At 39.6% G+C, this 16,920-nt stretch overlaps 1 protein-coding gene across 1 annotated transcript in view; it reads right to left on the reverse strand.

Moving 5' to 3' along the window:
• Positions 1–5,172: 5,172 nt before the first annotated feature.
• Positions 5,173–16,920, reverse strand: part of COL19A1 (collagen type XIX alpha 1 chain) — a 348,702-nt gene continuing 336,954 nt past the window's right edge. Inside the window, exons 49-51 of the mRNA XM_053665015.1 lie at positions 14,006–14,134; positions 5,891–5,968; positions 5,173–5,713 (exon numbers count right to left, since the gene is read on the reverse strand). Coding sequence (XP_053520990.1) covers positions 5,586–5,713; positions 5,891–5,968; positions 14,006–14,134 — 335 coding nt within the window. The 3' untranslated portion in view covers positions 5,173–5,585. The remainder of the gene's footprint in view (positions 5,714–5,890; positions 5,969–14,005; positions 14,135–16,920) is intronic.

A 16,920-nucleotide genomic window follows, 5' to 3' on the forward strand; every position in this document is an offset into this window, starting at 1 on the left:
GGAACTGCACTTCACCCCATGTGACAAATGAAAGTGTAATTACCAGCATGGTGTAATCAAGCACCCTGAAATAGACTGATTCGCAGGTTTTGTAGCATCTGAGTGGCTCGCACGTGGTATGTGAGTGCTTTGGGAGCAGCCCTGTCACTGAGGCGTGACAAAACGCCCCTGCAGTGAGGCGCTGTGGCCCCAAGTTGGTGAGGAGTAGCCATGGTGTTAATAACTGCACCTTAGAATTCTTTGATTTAGGGTCAAATTCTTTATTGCTGAGATAAGCAACAAGCTCATTATACATCATGAATATATAGGAATCAAGGCCTCAAGACATTATTTCCATGTAAGACTTAGAATAAAACTAGTGCCATTCCACTTCACATGAGTGTGTTGAATCAAATCTTAGTGTGATGAGGTAAGAGAGAGAACAAACAAAATGGGAAAGTGTTATTTTTAACACAGTTGTAAAATATGCCATACAACAACCTTAACTTAAATACATTAATACACTGAAAAATACTTATCCCTAAAATATACCTTAAATAATACAGCAAAATAAAAAGCTGTAATTACCATCTTTACACCCATAAGCTTATGGTCAAGCAACACACACCCTCTGAAAAACAAACACCTCATTGAACTATCCCCTAAGTTTGGTGAAATCTCCTACTTTGCTGGTAGTATTTACTTTTGACAAATTCATAAAGTAACTCCTTGAGTTTTACCATATAACGCTCACTGTTGGACCTGAACATGAATTTTTTTCCTATTTAGATTTTCTTAGACTTGGCTTTGGATCTACAGGCCTGCCTTATCTTTGAGGTAAATTTTTGCTGTTCTGGGTCTGTTTCTTTGAATGAGTTTCCTCTGTGTTCACTTTGCCCTTTATTCAATTTGACTAAAGTGACCGGTTGTCAAGAAAAAAGTGTGGGTACACCACACAATGAAAGTGGATACATCCATCTGTCTTGTTTCCTGAGACTCCTAGTCCTTAAACACATTTAATGTAATTACTCTACCTTTACCAGCCAACTAATGAATGAATACAATTCAAAGGGCTAAGTCGCTTTGAAGTTCCTTAGGCATAAAGGATACAAGTTCAATTCTTCTCTGCATCTGCTGCTCTTAGAAGTCTGTGTAATCTCTGAGAGGAAGTGCATGAGTGGGAAGCATTCCTCAACACTGGAGTGTTGGAAAGAACACTGACGAGAAACAATGAGGAGAAACACTGTGTCTTAAGAAGATGGGCATGAAAAAATGTGAAAAATAATTCAAGGACAAGAGCAATGAATGAGTCTGCAGAAGTATCATGAGAATTCATCGAAAGGCTTATGCATATAAATTAACCTGGAAATTCTCAGTCTCAGGATATCATCACCAATGTTAGGAAAATTAAAATGGTATTTTGAAAAATGGTGTTCCTTATTTTGCTTTTGTAAATTGTGACATAGTTCTAGAAAAATATATGTTATACACATCTAGTTGTAAAATTTTAAGTACCTTGAACAATATGAAGATTTAGACATTGTGTAATTTTATAAACACTCAACTTCTTGTATTATGATAAATGCTTTTTACTTGTCTGTCGAAAGACAGTATATATCCTGTATAAAAGATAGGATGATTTCTTAGGTGTTTTCATGTTAGTCACTAAAATTCGAGGGTAGTGTACAAACCAAAGTTACAAATAGTAAATTTGCAAGTTAACTAGGTATAAAAACCCAACTGAAGAAATAAAGTTGAAAGAGCTAACAAAGGTTATCTTTGCTTCAAAGAGATACTTAAAATGAGAAAAATATAAATTAACAAAACAAATTAACGAACATAAATTAACAAGAAATTATTTACAAAAGTAAAAAAAAGTGCAAAGGCAAAGGTCTGATTTAGTGTTGTCCACTAAATGGTTTCTGCCCTTGTGTTTCCGAAAGACTGTTCAGTTCTGATACAAATCGCTTTTAAGCGCCATCTTGTGGACAAAAGGAGGTATATCACAGGTTCTCACCAGGTGAGAGACACTCCAGAAAGGCTAAATCTTATTTAAATTCTATAGCATACCCTTAAAAAAATTATTTTATAATCCAAACATCAAATGACAACTTTTACAGTGAACATATGTTAAGATAATTACTTAAGCTTCATATTATAAGTGACCAAAATCTTAAAGGTTCAACAATGTCATGAAACATAGAAATAAGCATATAGGATTAAAACCATTAACTAAATTACTTTGACCGCAATATGAAAAATTTCAAAGCTTAAGACTGGTTGTGTTTTTGTTATGCTTAGGAAAAAAGTTTATGTCTTCAGCAGGAAAGAATAGTGAACAAACTCTTAAATGATTCTTCCTTTCTTCTTTAGATTACAAAGGCCATAAATATGAGTTGATGTCATACCTTGTTGTTTGCATAGAAAGGTTTCTTTTATTTGAAGGGCTAATTTATCTTGGTATAAAATGTTTGACTGGAATTCAAAAACAGTTACTTAGGGCAAACACAGTTTTAATTATTAATTGTCATTATGGCCTATCATTATTCCCTATTTTAAACACTTATGTTGTTTGGAGTCCAAAATAGAGTTAAATCAGGAAATCTGAAAGTTCTTCTTCCCTGCTGTAGACATTACTGACATCTGTGTAGAAGTAAACGGATGTTTTGGAATGGAATGAGATAAGACAAGTGAGTTGGCAACTGCCAAGTTATTTAGAAGAGAATTTCCTACCCTACTTTGGGGTCTTAATTATTCACTTTCTTTTTATTAAAAAAAAAATTAGGCCAATGCTAAATCTCAACTTAACTGGGTGCTTCTATACACTGAGCCGGCCTCATGTAATGCGTACAGAGACAGTGCAGGAAGAAGTGTCAGAAGGCCAACGACACAGTCACAGCAGGGTGAACAAGGCCGTCCTGTGCGGACATTGTCCCCTTTCTATGGTTTTGCCAAAGGTATATTCAGTCATATGTGTTAGCTCTAAAAAATGAGCTTGAGTCATTGTGAGAGCTCTGTTCTGTAATACACACCCTGTACCATTACAGTCTCTCCCCACACACTTAAGTCATCTGAATAAATCCAAATTCTTCAAACAGCAATAAACAGTCCAGCATCAATGAAATTTAGAAAAAACAATTTGTAAGAAAGGATGTATGACATATTCTGTGGAATTAAAATAAACAGAGGTTATAAAACGAGAAAATGAATTGCGTCTTTTGATGTAGATGACAGGATCAATGCAAAGAAAACAAAGGAAAATACATTGATCACCATCAGCAAAAAAGTTTGTGGCAACATTAAGATGCTAAAATAAACACTTCAGGATTAGCTAAGAGCCATAACGATGAACAACCTATTAATATGAAAAAAATAATGTTTGAAAACATAAAATGTTTACCTTTAGCCCTGGCTGGTGTAGCTCAGTGGATTGAGCACAGGCCTGTGAACCAGAGGATCGCGGTTCAATCCCCAGTCAGGGCACATGCCTGGGTTGCAGGCCAGTTCCCTGCAGGCAAATTCCCAGCAGGGGATGCACTAAAGGCAACCATACATTGATGTTTCTCTCCCCTTCTTCCCCTCTAAAGATAAATAAATAAAAATCTTAAAAAATGTTTAGCTTTATGACAAATTCAAGTAAACTAATGAGCTATAAGTATTCAGAAAACTCAACACATTGAAGTTCAACAAATTAAAAGCTCAAGATATACACATAGCACCAGATTTAGATCTCTGTACATTTGAGGGGATAAATGATCATTTTACTAAAAAAATGCATATGTATATTCCAATTATATAAATTTAAAATACAGCACCATTGTAGGTATTGCACAAGAAAAGAAAGAATAAAATCAATTTTAAGTTAAAAAACACTTGAAATAAATAAAATTAGCTTGAAAAATAAAATACACTTGTAATTAAAATATACAACTAATTCAGTAGGAAATTACCACAGGGTTGTATGTGTGCACAGCCATGGAGACAGTACCTGACCAGCAGCTCATTCATCTGTAATGAAAACCAGTTCGACTCATGGGTGCATTTGAACCAAGCCTGTCTTAGTTGAGGCGCGCTCCCTATACAACTCTATTCACAGCTTTTCCAATTTCGGTGGCTTTGCCTTTCTAAACTCATTTTTCAATGAAGAGATAAAAGCAATCATTCTAGGCTGCTTTGGCCAAATTGGAATCTGCACTGTTCCTTGAAGAGGTGTGACCTTCTCATTTCTGTGATGAGGGCCATCGGCGATGGCATGCTCTCAGGGACCCATTACTTAGATTTCGGTTAACATCTTCATGCCCAGTGTTCCAGAAAATCATTTGTTTTCAACCCATAGTTTCTCCAAACAATGTACAGTTAGGCAATAGAAATACCATTTAGTGATTTGGTTAGTGATCGTTGAATTTTCGTTCCCTGGCGGTAGACTCGGTCTTTCCCAGCCCTGGTTGTTTCCCGACGTGGGTGCCAACTCTTTGGTCTGGGCGCCGAGCACATATTCAGTCCCATGGCTTTTCCTCATTGCCCTGTACCTCTTGCTGCAGCTTCTGGAGAAACAGGATTCGCTGTACGAGTCTCTGGGCTTCACCTCATCCATATGCATCTGTCCACACCACACATTCATCTTCTAGGAACAGAGCTTTCTTTTCCAGTCACTACAGATCACATCCTTTGTTCTGATGGCTGGTTCTTGTCTTAGTCTGAGAGTAATGCGTCAGAAGGATAATGGATACAGAGGCCCAAAGATCTTGGTACTACCACAGACAGCATGACGCCTTCACTACCACAGACCTCTTAGGGAAAACACCTTTCTGTGTCCCAGCGGAGGAGCTCAGTGAAGGGACCACAGTGTTAGGCTTTTCTGGTGGAACTCATACAACTGGGCTCTGTTTCTCCCTTTTCATGGAGTGCAGGTTCATGCTGGTAGCGATTGCTCTGCACTGGGCTCATCATACAGAATCAGCAAAATCATTTTGATAGTTGGCTCTGGTGGGTTTTGGGACTCCCTGACAAAACAGCCTCGGTTTTTTCCCAAAGTATATTATAACATGAAACTCTTATTGCCTGTCTATTTCTCTGCATAAGTAGGATGGATGTAGGATGACATAAGAATTTTTAAGCTAAAAAATAGCCAAAAAACATCAAGCAGAAACAATGCATTATATCAAAAATGTTGATGAAATTTTTAACAATGATAGTAAATTTAAACACCAAGAAAACCTCAGAATAAGTCTGGAAGTTTAAAATTCAGAAACCAAAGGCCAAATACCGGTTGATGAGAATACAAAGTGTACTTCACCATCAGTCTACTAAATCATAAGATGCAAATTTCTCTTGAAGAAAAACTAATGGTAAGATTTGCTTATGTATTTCATAGAAAACCCTGAATAGAAATCAGTAATGGTGAAGCAAGACATACGGAATGAATTTGGGAAAAAGTTTAAAATTCCGATATTGCAATTACTATAGAAATAGGATTCAAATTGTTGCTTTTAATGTCTGCCTGCACCAAAAAGAAAAGCCACCCACATATCAGGAGGTCTGACAGTATTAAGATAGCTCCAGCAGCAAGGAGATATCAGCAAAAATCAAGTCTTGCTCAGGTGCGTTTATTTCCCGCCTGTCCGCTGACGGGCATGAGATACAGGATAGAGGCAATCTTCCGGGTTACATCTTCCACTTGGTCCTGGGGGTCCCTGGGGGCCTGGGGCCCCTGGTGAACCTGGCAAACCCGGAGCTAATGAAATAAAAGACCCCATCAGAATGCAGATCACACATGGCTCTTTCTTCCTCACTCCAACCAACATGGATTATTCAACTTCTCCTGCAGCGAAATGTAAGGGCTGTAGGGGAAAAGGCATGGTTCCTCATTTTAGAAGTTTGCTTGTGTTGTAAAGATAAAAATCGCTATTACCTGAAGTCCCAGGAAGACCCGGACTACCTGGAAGACCAATTCCAGGTTCCCCCCTTTCTCCTTTCTGTCCTCGGTAGCCTAAGGGTGACAAGTATACAAAGAGAGACACAAAGAGTAAGAGAATTTGATGGCAACACAGCCTGAATAAGAATATTTCATGGATAGGATAGGATATTTCTATAATTCGTTCTAGGATATTACTGTAATTCATTCTCTTAACATATAGCTAATATTATTCTATTTTAGTTATCTGTTTTGCATTAACCACATATTAAACTTACATATCAAGCAGATTAGATGCAACAGGCAACTAGGATCTTAGAAATATGCAATTAGTATTAAAAAGTGCAACTACTCAAATGTTTGGTAGTGAGATTTTGGGCACTGAAAATGTGGCCTAAGTAACTCTGATCCATCATGCAGATCTTTCAGATGGCTATGACAGGGTGCCTGAGCCATCTTCATAGGAATCTTGGCTGGAGGGCGGGCACAGGCTAAATGTAAGCACACTGAGGGAGTTCTGCCATCTGCGAGGGCAAAATAATGTGACACGAGAAGCTGGACCTGCGTTTAAGAATTCAGGGGAATGAAAGGAACAAAAATTAATTTAATAAATGGCAGTAAGAGTATGAATATGTTTGAATCCACCCATCTAAGAGTCAGGAGAGGACAGAATCAGCACTTTGTTCAAGTTACTGTCTATCACAAATTATATCCTTTCTAATAAAGTTAAAACAGCAACCGTCTGCTTTAGCATGGAAGTGTGTATCCAAAGGATGAGGGACTTCACCCAGTTCTAGAAAGCAAGAGAAGACAGAGGGATCCCTCTGAACTTACTTCATCAATTTAAGATACTTTAGGCAACATACATTAGGCCTAAGATCTCTGTATATTTTTAGGTAAAATCATTCTTATTACTGAATATGCTTGTTGTCCCCTCAGGTAGAAAGGTTAGATGAATTTGTGCCTCTGGGAACCCCTATCCCTGCCTTAAGAATGCATAAAACATTTTCTTTTTAAATCTGTGTTTTACGTAATGGCATCCATGTCAGACTTCGAAGAAAATGTCCTGTGGCTGTAAGACTTTCACAGTGATAGTAAATAGGGTTTTAATTTCCCATTTTCTCCTGGTCCTGAATGAACACAGCAGCTATGCAGAATCATGTAGACACACAGAAAGGCTGATAGCAGGACGGAGCCTCAGCAGGAAACGATGGGCCCTAACTTAGCTGTGTCTGTCCATAAAGGGATTATTACAGCTGAATATGGAGAAAGTTGAATGAACAGTAGATAGGGCCGATTATTTCCCATTATCGTTTGAAATTGGATATCACTTTAGGGGGTATGAGTCTTGATATGACCATAGAGTATATATATATCATTATCCAAATCACATCACCAGTGCAATCACCACACCATTACATCTTGGCTTTGCAGGTGTGAACTGATCATAAATGTGAAGACAGTGGAAAAAGGGACATACTCTCAGGATACATTTTGGAGGTGCATATTAGAAATATCCCTGATGGAAAATCTTCACCCGTTTATGTCCGAAATCTGTGTTACAGATATAGTTTTGTTCGGCACACTCCTAGGTCCTACAGAGAACAGTGGTGTGAACACGGGGCCCAGGGCCCTAGGTTGATGTGTATTCAACTTTAAAATATTCCCAGGACTTCTTTAATGTAAGGGAGTTTCACCTAACATATGTAAACAACAAGAAAAAAAATGTTTGTACTTAGGGCCATTTTCAAAACACCCTTTCAAATGCACGATTTAACCTTTTCTGTAGTAAAATAACATTGAGTGCCTGAGGTGTATTTGATAATCCCACCCAGGTTTCACTGTTACGGAAAGATTGTAAAGTTGACTCTCAGGCTATCCCAGCAAGTGCTTAAGGTCATAGGCTAAAAAATGTGGATAAAAGAAAAACAAGTAGAGATACACGAACCCTTGATGAACGAGAGGATTAACAAGGTTGTAATACAATTCCAAGTGAAGAATATATCTGCTAAAACCTATATTTTTTTCAGTTGAAATAGATTTATTATTCTAGTTATCTACTAATTTGACATATTAGGAAGGAGGTAATTGGTTTTATTTTATTTTATTTATTTTTTTAATATTAAATTTTATTTAGTTACTTTTCAAGTACATTTTTTAAATCTATTTCTCCCATCTCAGCCCCCCCCGCCCTGTCTCCCCCCTCCCTCCCATTCCCCCCCCCCCCCAGTCCTCATCCCTGTGTCTTTCATACTTGTTCCTCAAAATCCCTCCCCCCTTTTCCCCTTAAGTTCCCTTCCCTCTCCCCTCTGGTCGCTGCCCCCTTGTTCTCTATTTCAGTGTCTTTGTTTTTATTCTGTTTGCTTGTTTGTTTTATTGTTTAGCTTCCTGTCAAAGGTGAGATCATATGGTATTTGTCCTTCAATGCCTGGCCTATTTCACTCAGCATAATGCTTTCCAGTTCCATCCATGTTGTTGCAAAAGGTAGTAGCTCCTTCTTTCTCTCTGCTGCATAGAATTCCATGGTGTATATGTACCACAATTTTTGGATCCATTCATTTACTGATGGGCACCTAGGTTGCTTCCAACTCTTGGCTATTGTAAATTGTGCTGCTATGAACATTGTGGTGCATAGGTTCTTTGAAATTGATGTTTTAGGATTCTTGGGGTATAATCCTAGCAGTGGAATTGCTGGGTCAAAAGGCAGGTCGATTTTTATTTTTCTGAGAAAATTCCATACTGTTTTCCATAATGGTTGTACCAGTCTGCAATCCCACCAACAGTGAACTAAGGTCCCCTTTTCCCCACACCCTCTCCAACATTTGTTGTTTGTTGCTTTGTCTATTATAGCCATCCTGACTGGTGTAAAGTGGTATCTCATTGTGGTTTTAATTTGCATCTCTCTGATAGCTAACGATATTGAGCATCTCTTCATGTGTCTCTGGATATTCTGTATGTCCTCTTTAGAGAAGTGTCTGTTCAAGTCCTTTTCCCATTTTTTAATTGGGTTCGATGTCTTCCTAGAGTGGAGTCGTGTAAGTTCTGTGTATATTTTGGAGATTAAACCTTTGTCTGAGGTATCATTGGCAAATATGTTTTCCCATACAGTTGGTTGTCTTTTTAATTTAATACTGTTTTCTTTAGCCATGCAGAAGCTTTTTATTTTGATGAGATCCCATTTGTAAAACCTATATTTTTAAAATGAATTCTCAGATTTTAATTAAGGCAAAATATATTATTCCACATATATTTAAGTGAACATGATATCACAAAATAAGAAACAAAATTTGTATATTTGTATAATGGGGTCACATTTACATTTGTCCTGTCAAAATATAATTTACTTGTACAAATTTCTCAGTTCATTAGGTTAATAGCAACCTAATATTACTAGATAAAGCTGTTGAATTGCACAAGGTTCCCAGACTGATTATGTATGAAGGCTGCCATAAAGTCTTAGGGTCTTATCTTATAATTGTTTCACAATAAGACTTCAGATCGGAATACTAATAAAGTCAATAACAGCTTTCCTACTTTCTAGAATTAAGCTTTCCACCCAGGTAGGGGAGGCCTGTCTCACTTGAAATTTGGAAAGCGCTAAAAGGCCAGTCTATTTGCAAATGAACAAGGATTTTCCTGGCCTACAAGTATGCAAGGTGACAGTCCGATGTCGCTCAGCGTGTGTGGAGAGTGGCACTCCGACAGCAGCTGTGTCCTGATCCAAAGCATCTGGAGGAACTACTTGGGGAAGAAATTTGGGGCCTGCTGCAGTTTTTCAGGGGGTAGATTTTATTTGTTTCGAGTAGGGAGATTTCCATTTTGACTCCAGGGACATTCTTCCAGTTACAAATCTGTGCATCTATTCACATACTGGAGAAACAGGATCAGGAAGGAGTGTTACTGGCAGTTTCAGAGGGATGATTCATCACTCGGGGGCCTGTGTCTAGCCCTGTAAATTGTTCAGCCGCCCTGGTCTCCCCTACTCATGGACCATGGCGCCCTCCAGTCATTTGGGAATGCACAGGTCTCCCATTGCCTGAGCCCTGGCTGCTGACAAACGTGAGCGGTGAAATCTTCATCAGTCACATGAACTACCTTATGGGCCACTGGCTTACAAACAGCAGCAACTTTCCTCCACTATACACCAGTAACAGCTAAACTTTGAAAGTTCAAAAGTAAGAACAGCCCTTCCCAATAGTGTCTTTTCACCACGAAATGACTGGGTCTGTTCTCTCCCGACTCCACATCCACACATTTCCAGGGTTTCTCTCATATAAGGGAGTTTCACGTAACATGTGGAAACAACAAGGAAAAATGTTCGTTCTTAGGGCCATTTTGAAAGCACCCTTTCAAATGATTTAACCTTTTCTGTAGTAAAATAACAGTGCCTGAGGTATGTTTGATAATCCCACCCAGGTTTCACTGTTACAGAAAGATTGTAAGGTTGACTCTCAGGCTATTTTAGTAAGTGCTTAAGGTCATAGGCTAAAACCCACAGTATGGTTTTTTTTTTTGCATGGGCAAGGCTTCCAGTGTGGCATCTGTTCTTCCCAGTTTTCACAGAGGTAGAAAAACAACCACATTTTGGAAAAAGTTTGAGTATGAGGGGGAGACCTAAAAATCTGGAATTTATTTATAAAAGGTTGTGTATTTATTCTTGTATGTTTAAACTTCAGTCACCTTCAAAGTTTTCTCCATTTGATGTAATATGCTTATTGAAGCATTTTTCCACTGTTCAAAACTGTTTTTGAACTTGTTGATTTTGATGCCTTTTAGTGTTTCTGCTGTTTTGTTTTGCCTCTTTCACATCAACAAAACATTTCCTTTTGAGAACTTTTTTCATTAGGGAAACAAAAAAGTTGCTTGGGGCAAGATTGGGTGAATAGGGAGGGTGGGGTATGGGAGCCATGAATATTTTGGAAAAAAACCACTGAACACTCAGCGTGGTGTGGGCAGATGTGCTCATAAATCACCCATCATGAGATGGGCAAGCGGATTGAAAGTCTTCCGAAAAAAATTCACTGAACCTGAATGCAGCCTCTCATGACAAGGCCTGCCAGCTGGTGCACTGATACAGATGGGTTCCTAGAGCCCTCTCCTGGCAAGGCAAGCCTGCTAGGAAGTGTAGGGTCCACCCTCCAGAAGATAATTCCAGGTTTTCTTGGGTCTCCCCTTGTGAAGTTCTTTCTCATAAAACTCATTCAAGACGTTAGGAAAATGCGCCTCTTGCTCCTACATGGGATCGGGTTGCAGCTGGATGGAGGCTCCTTTGACCCTAATGTGGCACAACCTCGTTCTCCCAGGCAGCCCAAGCGACCAGGCCCCACTCTGCAGACCCGAGGGGCAACCTCGCCAGGGAAAGTGCTCTCAGGGAGCAGTGGAAGGCAATCATCAGAAACCCACGGGATGGTTAAAACGTAAAACTATCTGGAAATGCTTTTGAATTTAAGAAAGATGCCAACGATCACCCCCTTTGAGAATCAGAACGATTCACTATTTTCACTAAAGATCAGGGCACTCAGAGAAGGCCCACCACTTTTCATGATCGCAAACAACCTCGGTAGGAGCAGTACTCCCTGTTCCAACCCGGGTCGCATGCTTCCAGTATTCTTGCACGCATTCTTCTCCTCGATTTTTACCAGTCTCCTGCTTTTCAAAACAGGCACAGCTGGTGCTTGAGACAGACCCCTTAAAACTTGTCCTTCCCTAAACATCGAAGTATAATTAAGGACTCATTCTATAGTGCATATTTCAAACCAAACCACTTTATTTCAAATGAAAATGGATTTCTTTTGTGAAAAACATGGGAAAAATAATTCTCTAAGACATTTCAGAGACCCGCCATCGAACGGAATTCATGAGTGGGCAGAACACACAGTTGCTCGGTGCTTCCCTTTCTGGGCTGCAGGTCTCAGGTCGGCTTTTTCTCCAGGTCAGCGGGTCAGCCGTGTGGCGTATGCAGAGGACTAATTCGGCCAGCAGCGTCCGAGGTTTGCAGTCACTGGGGTAATGGGTTTATATACATTTTTCCTCTCCTTTCTGAGAAAACTTTGACATCGAGTGGAGCAAAGCTTTGAAGTTACACACATAACTTCATCCTCCCAGCATTTCACATCTACTGACGTCTCAGCGGACGAGGCCTCAGTTCCTTGCGGACCTACGAGGGGGCACCAAAAACCAGCCCCTTGGTTTCCTTTTCAGTCAGATTTCTCTGTGGCTTTAGAGAAGGCTATCAGTACAGCATGGTGACAGGCACATATTTCTTAAAAAGCAAATCCCATATTTTGCAAGTTTTATTTTTCTGCTGCATTTTTGGCATGTAACAAATATTGAAAAGGAGATACCATGCAAACACTGAGAAGCCACAGAGCTGAATTATAGTCAAGACAAGTCTGTTGTCAGAAACCCTCAGATGAGACAAAAGTTTTGTTACTAAACCTTGGTTTTGAAAAAGTTGAAAATCATTTGGGGAAGTCTTTCAAACTCAAGAACTTATCGGGAGTGGGAGCAGGCTCCAGGAGCTCCTCAGCAGAACAGCAGGTAAAACCCATAGAAATCCTTCAGAAGGGGAAGGTGAATCAAGCGGTGAATAGGAGTCTGGTTTCCAGAAGCTTCAGTGATACCGTGGGCTTGGTGTTGCCTCTGACAGAGCAATCCTCTCCAGACAGGCCTCTCCTACATGGGAAGGCAGCCTGGGGACAGGTGTTCGTGTGGCCAGGGGACCCCAATTCTAGAACAGGTTTCCTCCAGATCCCAACTTTCTGTTGTCTTTGTCCTTTTAGGCTGCCACTGTTTGAAGCATCTGTCCAAGGGTTTTCTCCTAATGGGTGTTAACAGCCCTTATTCTTCACAGCTTTTGAGGCTTCAGATCGGCTTTCAAGCTCTTCACCCCAGACTCATAAACTTGACTTCAGAACAGAGCCCACTAGTGAAGGATAATAACTCACCACCCTCTACACCACAGTGCACACAGAGAGGCTACACCTGACGCCAGCTTGAGCTGCTAAACCTCCCTATGACCCAAGGGAAAGACGGAATATACGGTGCAGGTAAACTGGAGTGATTTTACTACTGCTGTTTTACACTGTGCTGACGAAACCAGAAGGCTCGTCACTCTCTATTGTAACTTAGGAGCCTCACCGACCCTGGAATCGGGGACAGTTGTTGCTCTTTCCAGACGAGAGAAGGCATGCCAATCACCTGGGGCACTTCTTAACGAAAACAGGCTTGGTGTCACAGAGAAGCGGTGGGGAGGACAGGGAACTAGTGAAAGAAAGATAATTCTCTGCACATCTGGCATTTTGGACCGTATTCCTATGTAATTTTGTTAACTTTCTCTTTTCTCCTTTATACGAGCTCTGGATTACTTCAAGGAGGGCTCTTCAGCTCCTTCTGTGACAGCACATGGAAAGCAGTTCCCTGGTCCCATTGCTCACGGAATGTGCACAACGGGTTCACCTTCTCCTTGTCGGAGTCGTGACCCTTCTCACCCAGGGGCTATTTGGTCCCTTCCGTGACAGCTAACGGAGTTCCGGAAAATGGCCTTGCCAGATCAATCTAGCGAAGCTACATCCAAGATCTCGTCTGTCGATTATTTGCCAATTTAAGTGAGATCTTGCTTTAACAATTTTATAACCTCTATGAGAAATTCTTCAAAATTCAAAAGTTACTATATGCAAGGTCTATTACAGGGGATGTAATTATAAATTTTCTCAAAAATATATTCTGGCTCCAAATTACTATTTAGAGTAGCTTCAGACTTTTTCCTCAGTTTCCTTAAGTCACTAAAGTGATGACTCTTGTTGTCTGTGTACAAGGCCCAGAACAGCAAAAGCAACTCTGAGATTCCCAGGTAGTGCATGTAAGTGCCTGAGATTGCCGTTACTATCACAACAAACATTATTATTAAAATACACTTAGACTAACAGATAATTATCATTCAGTTTTAAATTTGAAGGAGTCATAATTAAAATCCGTTTCTAGGATATCCAATGTTAACAAGTATTCTATATTAAGTCATTATATATAATACATATTCTTAAGTGTGATTAGCATGTTATAAATAAGGAGCGTGAAAGAACTGATGAACAAATGTTACCCTTGAAGACTTACCTTGGGGCCCAGGGTCCCCTGGCGGCCCAGGTAACCCATCCTTTCCCGGGGGACCAGGCCTCCCCTGAGCTTGAGCAGCTAACATTGCAGCTGGCAGCTTGAGCTGGGAGAGGAACACAGCCATCCTCTCTTCGTTTATGAAAGGGAAAAGAGAACATTATGTGATGAAAATATTTCCATGTGAACAATTTTCTAATATTTTTTAATATAAAGTTCAACCAAAAAACTCGTTTGACTTTCAATTGAAGCGCTTCAAATTTACCAACTGGTCTGATTGCTGAGAGAGGTTTTATGATTGGTCAAATAAAGTGGATTACACAAAATCGTTTGAATATACTGAGTCCAGCAGAAGTGAGGCCTGCTTGAGTGTGCTTGGTAGAGTAACAACATGCATGTAATAATTTATAGTTTTAATGTGAACATTTCACCTAAAATGTCACATGGTGTGCTTGAGCATGATATTGTTATGTTACAGAGTTACATGTTTATGATTTTGTAATAAGAGGTTCTGTAATAACAAAGGGGTGCTATTTGTGCTGCACCCTGTGAACGCAGACTGGCTGTGCTGATCACAGGATTGTACAGTTTCCAGTGCTTCGGAGATGCAGCTGATCCAGTGCACAGACCAGGAACCTAGAACCTAACTCGCCTCTGTCAATGGCTTGTGGAGAGAATTTAGGTTCCTATTTAAAAACAGTTTTAAAATATGTTTGGAAATTCTTTGACATTCCCTTAAAGGGCATTCAGGGAAGCCTAAGTCCTTGGTTCTCGATGGTGGCCTGGAACTTACTTTTCGTTTCTAATAAACAGAAAAGAGCAGAACGGACAGGGTGCAGCAGGGAAACTAAGTCGGACAAGCACTGTGGCCTCCCGGCTGCTCTCTCTCAGGCTGCTTCTCTTGCAGTGCAGTGAGGACACTCAAGAAGTCCTGTGAGAGACCCACATGGGGGCAAGCTGACGCCGCCTGCAAACAGCCACACAAGCAAACTTGAAAGCGGATCTTCCAGCCCCAGCCCAGCTTTTCGATGGCCTCAGCTCTGGCTGCCATCCTGACCAATTTCATTATAGACCCTGAGCCAGAACCACACAGCTAAGCAAACTTCAAGTCCCTGACCCACAGAAAATGTGAGGTAGTAAATGTTGTTTCCTTTAAGCCACTCAAGTTTTGAGGTACTTTCTTATGCAGCAATGGATAACGCATACAATACTTGACCCTTTATATCCTCGAACAAAACTGCATTAGCAATAAGGAGGTATATTTATTGAAAAGATGATCATTGGCTGCATGTGACTGTGATTTCACTGTTGTAATTTCTGCACTGAGAAAATACTGTACTTTGTCAACAGCTGATTTTTGCTTTTTGAAGAAAATGTCTTAGACATCCTCAGTATTATTAATTTTTCTGCTTTAATTCCCAATCAGTCAGTCCCATTATTTAGCCAAGATTTTAGTAGGAAGAATGTCTAATTTGACCAAAGGAAAAAAAAATCAGCATTAGTGAGGACGAGCATGCTCTCACCAAATTCCAATTGTAGACAGAGTGCAAACAACGATAAGTTTCCATACATTTCTGTGAACCTGAAGAAAACATTGAAACTCAAAGCACACAAGTTATGGAAAGTGGACAAATTGTCCAGAACATTTGCAAATGTCAAAAAAATTCTTTTGTAAGTATCGAATGATGTAACCTTTATGAATTGAACACTTCCTAAATAAGCAATGGTGCCTTCTCAAGGAACATATCATTGTTATTTGCCATTTTCTTCATCTATTAAACTGCCAGGGGCCTAACACTGTTCATCTAGGCCCTAAAGAAACAATCCAGGGAGGGTCAAAGGCACTATTTAAAGGTGCTTCCGCAGGTGAGCTAAGTCCTTAGGCCATGAGAGTATCTTTAGAGGTGGCGTAGGTGGCATGTAATTATTAATACGTAGAGACTTAGTAACAAATCAACCATGCTTTTGGATTAAAGTGAGTATACACTATAGAACATTGGTATATTCATAACTAGTGAAATTGAAAGGATTAAAAAATGAGAAAGCTCAAACTGATAGTTTTAATTCACAGCATTTTGTTTCTGAGCACAGGACGCTGCTGCCCACGATGAGGGGTGCGCATTATCACAGTTCCTGGAAGCTGAGTGAGGAATCAGGACACCTGTGGGTGAGCACAGCACTGGGGCCGAGGCAGCTGTCTGGAGCGAGAGCGCTCCCAGCCCCGGGTGTGTCTGGCGTAGATACACTGCAGAAAATGTGGAAACTACCAAAAAGCACAATGAAATATAATTGACTTAATTCAACTCGTGACATGAACTTGGATGTTTTAAATTTAAAATGTTTTCTTTTTAAAACAATAGTATTTTGATTATCTTTCCATGTCAGTGAACATGTTTCTACTACGTGCTTTAAGAAAATGAGAAAGTTCAAAGAAAGTGTGCACATGTAAATGAAAGAAGGATTTTCACTCTAAAATAAGCTTCTATACAAAACATATCATTGGATATACAAATATCTCTGTAAGCAAGGCTTTGCATCGGGCACTGTATACAATTGCTCTTACTCAGGAATCACAGAGAACACTCGAAGAGATTATCATTTCAATAAGAACTATTATCCATGTTTTTATAGAGTAAGCCCTTTATTCTATGAATATTATCTTAAGATTCATTTTATGATTAGAAATTGGTTACACAGTATGATTATAAGACATTCCTTCTGAGAATTACTTTTTAAATAACCACTCCAGGATTATTTCAGAATTCTTGGTAATTAATCCTATATGGGCTTTGTTCAGTTAAATTTTATCTCAAAAGCATATTCAACATTTTACTAATATATGGAATTAATTTGGTAAAATCATTAATGCAAATCTTCAAAAATCCATTATAAATACAGCCTGTTGTTTGGAGTCTTTA

This window comes from Artibeus jamaicensis, unplaced genomic scaffold (genome assembly GCF_021234435.1).
Source record: "Artibeus jamaicensis isolate MK-2021 breed Jamaican fruit bat unplaced genomic scaffold, CSHL_Jam_final contig_388, whole genome shotgun sequence".
In the NCBI taxonomy this organism is placed as follows: domain Eukaryota; kingdom Metazoa; phylum Chordata; class Mammalia; order Chiroptera; family Phyllostomidae; genus Artibeus; species Artibeus jamaicensis.